The sequence below is a fragment of the Artibeus jamaicensis genome, unplaced genomic scaffold (genome assembly GCF_021234435.1).
Source record: "Artibeus jamaicensis isolate MK-2021 breed Jamaican fruit bat unplaced genomic scaffold, CSHL_Jam_final scaffold_474, whole genome shotgun sequence".
Classification (NCBI taxonomy): Eukaryota; Metazoa; Chordata; class Mammalia; order Chiroptera; family Phyllostomidae; genus Artibeus; species Artibeus jamaicensis.
This window is the reverse complement of record NW_026522046.1, coordinates 39,238,920-39,251,281: the sequence shown is the minus strand read 5'-3', so window position 1 is coordinate 39,251,281 and position 12,362 is coordinate 39,238,920. Positions and strand designations below refer to the sequence as shown.

The 12,362-nt window shown below is 41.8% G+C and overlaps 1 protein-coding gene across 1 annotated transcript; it reads right to left on the bottom strand.

The window, feature by feature from the left end:
* Nucleotides 1–8,739: 8,739 nt before the first annotated feature.
* On the bottom strand, nucleotides 8,740–11,197 carry LOC119058774 (vomeronasal type-1 receptor 3-like). The gene is made up of 2 exons (XM_037158214.2): nucleotides 10,913–11,197; nucleotides 8,740–9,939 (listed from the first exon to the last, which is right to left on the bottom strand). Exons 1-2 carry the CDS (start codon nucleotides 10,913–10,915, stop codon nucleotides 8,965–8,967), a joined length of 978 nt encoding a protein of 325 aa, XP_037014109.2. The 5' UTR covers nucleotides 10,916–11,197; the 3' UTR covers nucleotides 8,740–8,964.
* Between the last annotated feature and the right edge of the window lie 1,165 nt (nucleotides 11,198–12,362).

Below are 12,362 nucleotides of genomic sequence, written 5' to 3'. Positions count from 1 at the left end.
AGTACCAGAAAAAGGAACTGTATGGAGGTCGTACAGGAAAGGAGTTAAAGAAGAACCATCATCCACACTAATAGCAGGGGTGGAGCTGGGCAACACGAGCTGAGAGGACATCCTGCAAGGTCATGGTGGACTGGGGCTGTCTAGGCAGTGGGTGATAGACTGGATTTCCCACATTCCCATGTGGATAAGTCAGGAGGAAACAGTGGTGAGGAAGACAAACCCCGAAAACCCAGGATCCCAGTGCAGAGGATATAAAGCTTCAAATACCCCTGACTGAAAACACCTGTGGGGGTTGCTGTGGTGGGAGTAACTCCCAGCCTCACAGGAGAGTTTGTTGGAGAGACCCACAGAGTTCTAGAATGTACACACAAGCACCCACCCAGGAATCAGCACCAGAAGGGCCCAATTTGCTTGTAGGTAGCAGGAGAAGTGACTCAAAGCCAGGAGGAACCAGAGCAAACGCCATTGTTCCTTCTCAGAACCCTCACCCCTGCAAATATCTAAAGCTTTATCCCTCACTACCTAACAAGCCCCCTGAAACAAAAAAAAAAAATATGGTCCAAATGGAAAACAGATTAAAGTTCCAAAAATAGAACTAAGCAATGAAGACCAAGCCAACCTATCAGATGCAGAGTTCGAAACACTGGTGATCAGGATGTTCACAGAAAGGATTGAGTTCAGTCACAACATGAGGGAGAAACGAAGGCTATACAAAGTGAAACAAAGGACGATATACAGGGAACCAACAGTGAAGGGAAGGATTCCAGGACTCCAATCACGGGTTTGAAGTAGAACAAAGAACCATTAAACTGGGAAAGAATGAAGAAACAAGAATCAAAAAAGGAGGAGAGGCTGAGGAACCTGAAGGTCAACATTAAACATTCCAACATCCCAATCATAGGGGTGCCAGAAGGAGAATTGGAAGAACAAGAAATAAAAAACTTATATGAAAAAATAACGAAGGAGAATGTTTCCATTCTGGCAAAGAAAATAGACTTCCAGGGACCTGCCAAGTGGCCCAACCAGAGGGGAGCAGAGGTGATTTCAGAGGTTCAACGCCTGGTGGGAACTGTGTCTGGGAGAGTGCCTAAAGGCGCCTGGGACAGCGTTCAGCGCCCGGACGACTCCCTCCCTGGAATTTTTCTGCCAGGCAGGCCGAGTGGCCCAGGCAAAGAGGTGTGGAAGAAATTTCAGCCTGCGCGCAAGTTGGGGATCTAGTCGCTCCACACGCAGTGTGTCTGGGCAAGTGCCTGAGGGCGCCTAGGCCAACGTTCAGCCCCCAGAAAGCTCCCTCCCTAGGATTTTTGGGCCCAGACCGGCCAAGAGACCCAACGAGAGGGGAGCAGAGGAGATTTCAGCCTCCACACAGTTCTGGGACCAGCACCCGGCGGGGTGCTGCTACATCCCTAGGGGTTTTTTGGTTTTTTTGTTTTTTTTTTGCCAGAGGTTGGCCAGGGGACCCAGACAAACACAGGAGCAGAAGGGATACACACCACGCAGCGTGCCATGACAAGCACACAGAGTTTCTAGGTCTGCGCCCAGTCCTCAGATCGGCTCCCGGCTTCCAGTCTACTCCCCTCAGACTATCTGGAGGCCCGGGACGCTGAGGGGTCCTGGGAAAAGAGCTGAGACCCTCAACCCCCTCCCTTTCTGGCCAAGCAAGGTGGGGGGCCAGGAGAGACTTGTTTGATAGAGTTTACAGAGAGGGTGCAGAGGACAAAGGGCCCCAACCAAAGACTCTGTGGTTGCCAGCCCAGGAGAACTCAGAGGTACAGCCTGGGGCTCTGAATCCAGTAGACACGACAGCCTGGTCTGCTTCACACCAAGCTTGGCAGCAAGCCCAGGACTGGGCAGAGGGTCTGGGGCCTCCCAACTGAACGGGGGCAGGCCTGTGCTCAATCCCGAGGGAACCAGGCAACTAGGCCGGTGCAGGTGCCTGCAAGCACAGCAAACCAGACTATGGCAGTAACCCCTGGGTGGGGAGCACTGTGAGAAAGTCCTAGTTCCCCATTGTAGGGAGCTGGGGGAGAGGCGCCAAGTGTCTGGATCCTGAGAGGGGCTGGCTGAAAAAAAATCACAACAATCGACCCTCAGCCAACTGCAACCAGAAAAACCGGTTCGGCTAGTTTGAAGCCAACAAGTGACATTCCTTTTTTTGAGTTTGTTCTTGAGAGATTATTTTGGTGCATTTTTTGTTTCTTGTTTTTTTTACTTTATATTATTTTTATTGTTTTTTTATTTACCTTTCTTCCTTCTCCATTCCTTTTCTTTATCTTTTTGCTTTTTTAAAGTAATCTGTTATTTCTTTTAAACTTTATTACTGTTTCATCTTTCCATACTTTTGTCCTCTTTTCCCGGATTTTCTGTTTTATTTCTTTTTCTTTTCTTTCTAAACTTATTGCTCTTTCTTCCATTTCCCTACCATTTTTTTCTTTCTTCCTTTTATTTCTTTCCTTATCATTTCTTTCTTTTACCCACAAGAGTCACAATCAACTTGAAAATATAAAAAGACCAGAGCTGGACCCATAGAAGAGGCCTCCCAATAGTAGAGCCAGAGAGACAAATTGCACATTGTTGTAGGAGAGAAGCCACAAGTTGCTGCATATTTGAGTAGGTGGAAGCAGAGAACAACAGGATAACCAAAAGAGGCTGCACCATTGAAATTCACAGGCATTCCACCACAAAAGTTCATACCATAAACCCAGGGTGTCAAAACAGATTAATCTAAGAAGCTGAGGCTAACAAGAAGAGTCTCACAAACAATGGGAAGACAAAGAAACAATCCCCAAATGAAAGGAAAGGAGGAATCCTCAGAAAGAATGTTAGATGAAACAGAGGCAAGTCAACTATCAGATACTGAATTCAAAGCACTGGTGATCAGGAAGTTCAAAGAGCTCACAATCAGCTACCAGAAACTACAGGGAAGTTACAATGATCTCACTGTGAACTATATCAACATGAAAAAGGAAATGGAAATTATTAGCAAGGGCCAAGAGGAAATGAAGAACACAATTTCTGAATTAAAAAACACAGTGGAAAGCATTAAAAATAGGGTGGATGAAACAGAAGATCGGATTAGTGAATTGGAGGACAAAGTAGAAAGCATCTCACAGAAAGAACAGGAAAGGGAAAAGAGGCTCAGAAAGAATGAAGAGAGATTAAGAGAAATGCAAGACAATATGAAACGTAATAATATCCGAATAATAGGAATACCAGAAGGAGAAGAAGAAGAACAAGGGATAGAAAACATATTTGAAAGAGTAAAGAGAGAAAATTTCCCTAATTTGACAAAAGAAAAAGTCACACAAATCCAGGAATCTCACAGAGTCCCATTCAAGAGGAACCCAAAGAGGCCCACTTCAAGACACATCATCATTAAAATGGCAAACTTCCAAGACAAAGAGAGAATCTTAAAGGCAGCAAGGGAGAAAAAAGAAATAACATACAAGGGCATCCCAATAAGGTTAGCCACTGACTTCTCAATGGAAACGCTCCAAGCAAGAAGAGATTGGCAAGAAATATTCCAAGTAATGAGAAACAGAGGCCTACAACCAAGGCTACTTTACCCAGCAAGGCTCTCAATCAAGATAGAAGGCCAAATAAAGAGCTTCCAAGACAAAAGAAGTCTAAAAGAATTTGCTGCCACCAAGCCAGCTCTACAAGAAATACTAAAAGGTCTGCTTTAAGGAAAGGAAGAAAAAGAGACAGACAGAGAGGAACACAGGTACAAAAATGGCAATGAATAAGTACCTATCAATAATAACTTTAAATGTAAATGGATTAAATGCTCCAATCAAAAGACACAGAATAGCGTCATGGATAAGAAAGTATGACCCACACATATGCTGCCTACAAGAGACCCACCTCAGGACAAAAGACCATCACAGACTAAAAATCAAAGGCTGGAAACAAATTTTCCAAGCAAATGGACAAGAAAAAAAAGCTGGGGTAGCAATTCTCATATCAGACAAAATAGACTTCAAAAAAAGAGCCATAAAGAGTGACCCAGAAGATCACTTCATAATACTCAAGGGAAGAATCCGCCAAGAAGACATTAACATCATAAATATATATGCACCCAACATAGGAGCACCAAAATATATAAGGAAAATCTTAGAGGAATTCAAGAAAGATATAGACAGCAACACAATTATAGTGGGGGATTTTAACACCCCACTATCAAAAATGGACAGATCTTCCAAACAAAATATCAACAAAGACAGTGCGGCATTAAACAACACCCTTGATGAAATGGACCTAACTGATATATACAGAGCTCTTCACCCCAAAGAAGCTAAATACACATTCTTTTCAAATGCACATGGGACATTCTCAAAGATAGATCACATGATAGGGCACAAAACAAGCCTCAACAAATTCAAGAATATTGAAATCATACCAAGCATTTTCTCTGACCATAAGGGACTGAAACTGGAAACCAACCCCAAAGGAAAAAACCCAAAACACCCAAAATCATGGAGACTGAACAGTATGCTATTAAACAATGAATGGGTCAAGAATGAAATTAGGGAAGAAATCAAAAAGTTTCTGGAAACAAATGAAAATGATCTCACAACAACCCAAAACTTATGGGATACAGCCAAGGCAGTCCTGAGAGGGAAGTTTATAGCAATACAGGCCTACCTAAAGAAAACAGAAACATTTCAAACAAATGAACTTACTCTACGCCTGCAAGAACTCGAGGAACAACAACAAAAACAGCCCAAAGCAAGTAGAAGGAAGGAAATAACTAAGATCAGAGCAGAACTAAATGACATAGAGACTAAAAGTACAATTCTAAAGATCAATGAATCCAGGAGTTGGTTCTTTGAAAAAATAAACAAAATAGACAAGCCTTTAAGTAGGCTCATCAAGAAAAGAAGGGAACGGACACAAATAAACACAATCAGAAATGAAAGAGGAGAGATTACAACTGATACCACAGAAATAGAGAGGATTGTAAGAAATTACTATGAAGAACTGTATGCCAAGAAATTTGAGAACCTAGGGGAAATGGACACATTTCTAGAAAAATATAATCTCCCAAAACTCAATGAAAAAGAAGTAGAACACCTGAATAGACCAATAACAGCAAAAGAAATTGAAGCAGTAATCAAAAAACTCCCATCACACAAAAGCCCTGGACCAGATGGATTCACAGGAGAATTCTACAAAGCATTTAAGGAAGAGCTAACCCCCATTCTTCACAGACTATTCCAAAAAATCCAAAAGGATGGAAAACTCCCTAACTCCTTTTATGAAGCCAGCATCATCCTAATTCCAAAACCAGACAGAGATACAACAAAGAAAGAAAACTTCAGGCCAATATCGCTGATGAACATAGATGCTAAAATCCTCAACAAAATATTAGCAAATCGCATCCAACAATATATCCAAAAGATTATACACCCTGACCAAGTGGGATTCATCCCAGGGATGCAAAGATGGTTCAACATTCGCAAAACAGTAAATGTAATTCATCACATAAACAAAAGCAAAGACAAAAACCACATGATCATATCAATAGACGCAGAAAAAGCTTTTGATAAGGTACAACACCCATTTATGATAAAAACACTCAGCAAAATGGGAATAGAGGGAACATTCCTCAATACAATAAAGGCCATTTATGAGAAACCTACAGCCAATATCATACTCAGTGGACAAAAACTAAAAGCTTTTCCACTAAGATCAGGAACAAGACAAGGATGTCCACTTTCACCACTCCTATTCAATATAGTATTAGAAGTTTTGGCCACAGTGATCAGGCAGGAAAAGGAAATAAAAGGCATCCAAATAGGAAAGGAGGAAACAAAATTGTCACTGTTTGCAGATGACATGATAGTGTACATGGAAAATCCTATAGACTCTACCCAAAAACTGCTCAAACTAATTAATGAATTTGGCAAAACAGCAGGATACAAAGTCAATATCCAGAAATCAAAGGCATTTTTGTATACAAACAATGAATCAGCAGAAGCAGAAATCAAGGAAAAAATCCCATTCGACATAGCAAAAAGAAAAATAAAATATCTGGGAATAAACCTAACCAAAGAGGTAAAAGACCTGTATGCAGAAAACTACACAGCACTGAAGAAAGAAATCAAGGAAGACACAAACAAATGGAAACATATACCGTGTTCATGGATTGGAAGAATTAACATCATCAAAATGTCCATACTACCCAAAGCAATATACAGATTCAATGCAATACCTATTAAAGTACCAATGGCGTATTTCACAGACATAGAACAAACACTTCAAAAATTTATATGGAATCATAAACGAGCCCGAATAGCAGCTGCTCTTTTGAGAAAGAAGAACAAAGTAGGAGGGATCACAATACCTGATATCAAACTGTATTACAAGGCCACTGTAATCAAAACAGCCTGGTACTGGCATAAAAATAGGCACATAGACCAATGGAACAGAACAGAGAGCCCAGAAATCAACCCAACCCTCTACAGTCAATTAATATTCGACAAAGGGGGCAGTAACATAAAATGGAGTAAAGATAGCCTCTTCAGCAAATGGTGTTGGGAGAACTGGACAGCTACGTGCAAAAAAATGAAACTTGAGCACCAACTTACACCATACACCAAAATAAATTCAAGGTGGATAAAAGACTTAAATATAAGCCATGACACCATTAAAGTCCTAGAGGAGAACATTGGCAAGAAAATCTCAGATATTCCACACAGCAACATTTTTACGGATATGTGCCCTAGAGCAAGGAATATAAAGGAAAGAATAAACAAATGGGATCTCATCAAAATAAAAAGCTTCTGCATGGCTAAAGAAAACAGTATTAAATTAAAAAGACAACCAACTGTATGGGAAAACATATTTGCCAATGATACCTCAGACAAAGGTTTAATCTCCAAAATATACAAAGAACTTACATGACTCCACTCTAGGAAGACATCGAACCCAATTAAAAAATGGGAAAAGGACTTGAACAGACACTTCTCTAAAGAGGACATACAGAATATCCAGAGACACATGAAGAGATGCTCAATATCGTTAGCTATCAGAGAGATGCAAATTAAAACCACAATGAGATACCACTTTACACCAGTCAGGATGGCTATAATAGACAAAGCAACAAACAACAAATGTTGGAGAGGGTGTGGGGAAAAGGGGACCTTAGTTCACTGTTGGTGGGATTGTAGACTGGTACAACCATTATGGAAAACAGTATGGAATTTTCTCAGAAAAATAAAAATTGACCTGCCTTTTGACCCAGCAATTCCACTGCTAGGATTATACCCCAAGAATCCTAAAACATCAATTTCAAAGAACCTATGCACCACAATGTTCATAGCAGCACAATTTACAATAGCCAAGAGTTGGAAGCAACCTAGGTGCCCATCAGTAAATGAATGGATCCAAAAATTGTGGTACATATACACCATGGAATTTTATGCAGCAGAGAGAAAGAAGGAACTACTACCTTTTGCAACAACATGGATGGAACTGGAAAGCATTATGCTGAGTGAAATAGGCCAGGCATTGAAGGACAAATACCATATGATCTCACCTTTGACAGGAAGCTAAAGAATAAAACAAACAAGCAAACAATAAAAACAAAGACGCTGAAATAGAGAACAAGTGGGCAGCGACCAGAGGGGAGAGGGAAGGGAACTTAAGGGGAAAAAGGGTGAGGGATTTTGAGGAACAAGTATGAAAGACACAGAGATGAGGACTGGGGGGGGGGAATGGGAGGGAGAGGGGAGACCGGGCGGGGGGGGGGAGAGAAAAAAAAATGTACTTGAAAAGTAACTAAATAAAATTAAAAAAAAAAAGGACACATCAGTAAACATTAAAAAAAAATAGAAAATAGACTTCCAGGAAATCCAGGAAGTACAGAGAGTCCAAAAGAAATGGGACCCAAGGAAGCACACAGCAAGGCACATCATAATTACATTACCCAAGGTTGAAGAGAAGGAGGGAATCTTAAAAGCAGCAAGAGAAAAGGAGACACTTACCTATACAAAGGAGTTCCCATATGACTATCAGCTGATTTCTCAAAAGAACCCTTGCAGGAAAGAAGGAGCTGGAAAGAAGTATTCCGAGTCATGAAAGACGAGGACCTCCATTCAAGTCTGCTCTATCCAGCAGAGCTATCATTTAGAATGGAAGGGCAGATAGAGTACTTCCCCAGATAAAGTCAAATTAAAGGAGTTCATCATCACCAAGCCCTTATTATATGAAATGTTAAAGGGACCTGTCTAAGAAATAGATCAAAAATATAAACAGTAAAATGACAACATATTCACCAACATCAACAACTGAGCCTAAAATGAAACAACAACAAAAACGAACTAAGTCAACAACTAGAACGGGAACAGAATCACAGAAATGGAGATGACATGAACAGGTATGAGAGGAAGAAGGATGGAGGAAAAGTTACCGGGAATAAAAACCATAAATGGTAGGTACAAAAGTATAGACAGGGGAGGTTAAGAATAGTATAGAAAGTGGAAAAGCCAAAGAACTTACATGTATGACCCATGGACAAGAACAAAGAAGGGGAAGGAATAGTGGTGGGAAGGGGTGTGCAGGGCAGAGGGGCATAGAGGGGAGGAAAAAAGAACGGGATAACTGTAATGGTATAATAGACAAAGTGTATTTAAAATAAAATCAAATCAACAAGAGAAAAAATTTTTATGATTTTAGGATTTTATAATGTTTCCAATATTACAAAACACCATCCATTACATATGTTATTATTTTTTGAAGTTTAAACCACTCATAACAGTGTTATAATCTAAACATTACATGTAATGTCTGAAAAGTTTCATAAATAGTCAATGCATTGATTTTACTTCCCATTAATTCAGCACAATGGGGACTCGATACATCCTTCCAATCATTGGTGACCACATGACTCTGGACGCATATAAATGAATCTTCTCGTGAAGACAAATGCTGAGGAGTGTTCATAGGATCATTTCATTTACTTTAATGAAAAAAAATTCTGGTCCTACTATTGAAGAAATGCACTCTGGAAATTCTTTTCTCATTTATCATCAGGATGAAAGGACAGATGGTCGGGTAACACGAAGAAATAAAGTTATTAATGTTCTCCAGTTGCCAATTCAGCTTATTTCCAAACTGTGTATAAGCAGTAAGAAAGCTATTGGTCCAGTAAAAGAAAACGAAGCAGCAAACCAGTGTGAGGATGACCTGGGTGGCTTTGCGTTCAGGAGAGCTTCCTGAGTAGCGGGCGCTGCTGCGGATGCTCTGAGCTGTCCTGTGGTGTTTGGTAAGGACAGTCACCATGTAGATACTACTGCATGCCATTAGGAAGAGAAACAATGAGTCCTGAATAATCATGCTACTGAGAAACACCATGGACACCTGGTGGTTATACATACTGAGCTTACAAAAAGGTCTATAATACCAAGATGTAACATCACTGGCATTCCTAATGGCCACAATGTTTAAGATAACCTCAGAATACATGACCATGTTGATGATCCAGCAGAAAAATATGGAGGGTTGAATGAGTGTGAAGATGTTGTTCTTGAGCCAGGCCCATTTACAACCACTTACAGCAATGGTCACGGCCTGGAACGAGCTCTGGAGGGAGGTGGTGCACAGAGAAATACCCCGGGTAACTCGCTGAATGTAGAGAACAAGTTTACACTCAGTGTCACTTGTCTCAGGCCTCATTCCAAAGGAACGAATTATATTTGGAACCCCTCTGAATAGGACGGTCAGGCTGTTAGCCAAAGTTAAGTGGGCAAGGATCCCATCAGCAGGCTTCCTCTTATGGGGGAGAGTGAAGAAGGTGTACATGTATAAAGTGAACAGCAAGCAGTTCCCCAGGAAACCAACTCCAGTTTGAATGGAGAGGAAGACCCCAAACGGGGTGTCTCTGGAAATCATGGAATGGCGGTCTCTCTGAGATGTTCCCGCCATGGACAGCATATCCTGGAGACAAATAATTTGACTATGAAAGTAAGTGCTAAAACAATTAAGACTGAGAAGCAGTTTGTCAAGTTTCAGGGATAAATAAATGTAGAGGGAATGTAATAACAAGCCCTATGGAGAAGAAAGTAATTTGTTAGAAACGTAACTTCAAATTCTGGCATGCAGAGTGGATTAGGGTTTGCAAGTGCATTTAGACTTAAAGTGAATAGACTTGAGCATAAAAAACGGAAAACAAGGAAGAAAGAAGAACAACAGTTACACTTCTGAAAATATGCTACAGTAGCAAAAATCTTAGAGACAGTAGAAAACTGTAAACAGCAGCAAAAAGGACCAACACATGCCACAGGAGCAGAAAAATAGAACAATGAAGAAAGTGACATATAATTATTGGTCAGGTAAAGGGTTAAATGTGCACCTGAAAGACATGAAACACTGTCAGGTACTTAAACGAGGCCCTGAGAACAAGTGAATAAAAACCGAACAGAATGTGCAGCCAACACAGAGAAGCCAGGACTGGAAACAGATGCCTGTAGAGACGAGAGCCCTTACGTGGGGACCGGCCACGGGGGGCTGGTCAGGGAGAGAGTCCGGGGCAGATCAGGGCATCGCCACATAATGTATTCCAGCCCGTAGTCCAGTGTGTGTGAGGAACATAATGAACTCACGAAAAGTGTCTCAGTTCTATGCTGGGCAAGGTTTTGAAATCCATGTCAAGAAGAAAACTGAAAATAATCATGAACACAAAGCAGAAAATTTAAAAGGAGAAAAAACACAAAAAAGGGAAATTAGCCAGTAAAGAAAGGAAAAAAGTGAACAAGAAATTCTAAAAGCTGGTATTTAAAAAAAGCCTGATTGTGCACAAAAGTGAATAGAAAGCAGCAAGCTGAAACAGAGGGCACACAGATATAAGACTGAGGTCACCTGTGGAATGACGAGAATCAAGCGAGGAGCAGAAATTCTGGGAAACACTCACCATCTCTTGCCAGCCCGAGCCGCCAGTCACACTGGCATCCTCACCACAGCCTGTCTCCTCAGCAGGTCCCTGCAGGGGGGCTGCTCTCAGCTGTGCTGCTGGGCAGCAGCAGGATCGGGGTTATGAGGAGGGGCCCAGTGACCTCATCTCCCTCTGGGCATGAGACACTTTGTTGTCCAAGCCGCAAATTGCCTGGTGCACAGGGACTCAGCCTGGCATGTCCACAGGACCTAAGCTGCTGTCCCCAGTGCAGTGTGTCCCCTGTTAAGTGATTAGGATCATCAGTTACAAGTTGCAGTCTGCTCCTGAGCTGACACCTGGCCTCTAGTGGAACTAAGTGCTGAATTACTCCTCAGGGTCCCAGAACAATGACGGGAAGCTCATCAGAAGTTCGCAGTCCCTGCTCACAGGGAGGATTTCCAGTGTGACACTGGCCACAGGGCAGCAGCATGAGTGGGTGCCCACTGGCTGCTCGGGGCTGAAGTTCAGGTTTCTGAGATGTTCACGCAAGACAAACACATTGCATTCTCTTCTCCTGTGAGCAAATAAGTCATTTATTTGAATTCCCAATAAATAATCAATGATGTCACTCCAACAACTTTAAACAACAGGAAAAATGACCATTTTTTCAAATTGAAGCTGTCATTTTGAAATAATTATTTGTTCACAGAGAATCATAAAGGTAGTAGAGAGAAGTCCCACCCACACTTCCTCTGCTTTCCCAGTGGTTTATCTTTTGTAGTCACAGTCCCATTGGAGGGCGGTGACTGTGAGATGTGCAGCTGTAGTCTCACATCCTGTCACCATGAGGTACACTGCTGTGACCACCACCTCCATCCACACACAGGACTCTGCCATCCCCAGGAAGGTTTCCCTCCTGCTCCCTCTCCCTGCCCACACCCACCCCACTGCCACGGTTCTCTGTTCCATCTCTGTCATTTCGCCTTTTCAAGAATGTTACATAGTCATATGTTTATGCAGCATCTAATCTTTGCCATCAGCTTCAATCACTGGGCATTACTCTCCAAATCTCTCCTATTGTCCCTGTATCAGTAGCTCCATCCTTCTTATTGTCCAGGGAGTCTCCTCCTGTGGGTGCATCACCCTTTGCTGAGCATTCCCTCCTGAAGGACATCAGTGTTGTCTTGTAGTTTTGGGGTTAGAAATGAACCAGTATGCATATCACAAGAACAACTGTGTTCAGGATTGGGGGTGAACATAAGTTTTCATCTCTCTGAGATCAATGCCCAGGAGCATGAGGGTGGATTGCATGGTATGTATACATTCCATTTTTCCAACCCTGAAACCTGTTTCCCAGAGTGGCTACATCTCTGCACATTGCTCCCAGCCATGTGTGAGAGATCCAGTTCCTCTCCATCCGCTCCCACGTTTAGTGTGTGTGGTCATTGTGTTTGTGAAACTGTGTAACTAACACATGACATGAAATTCA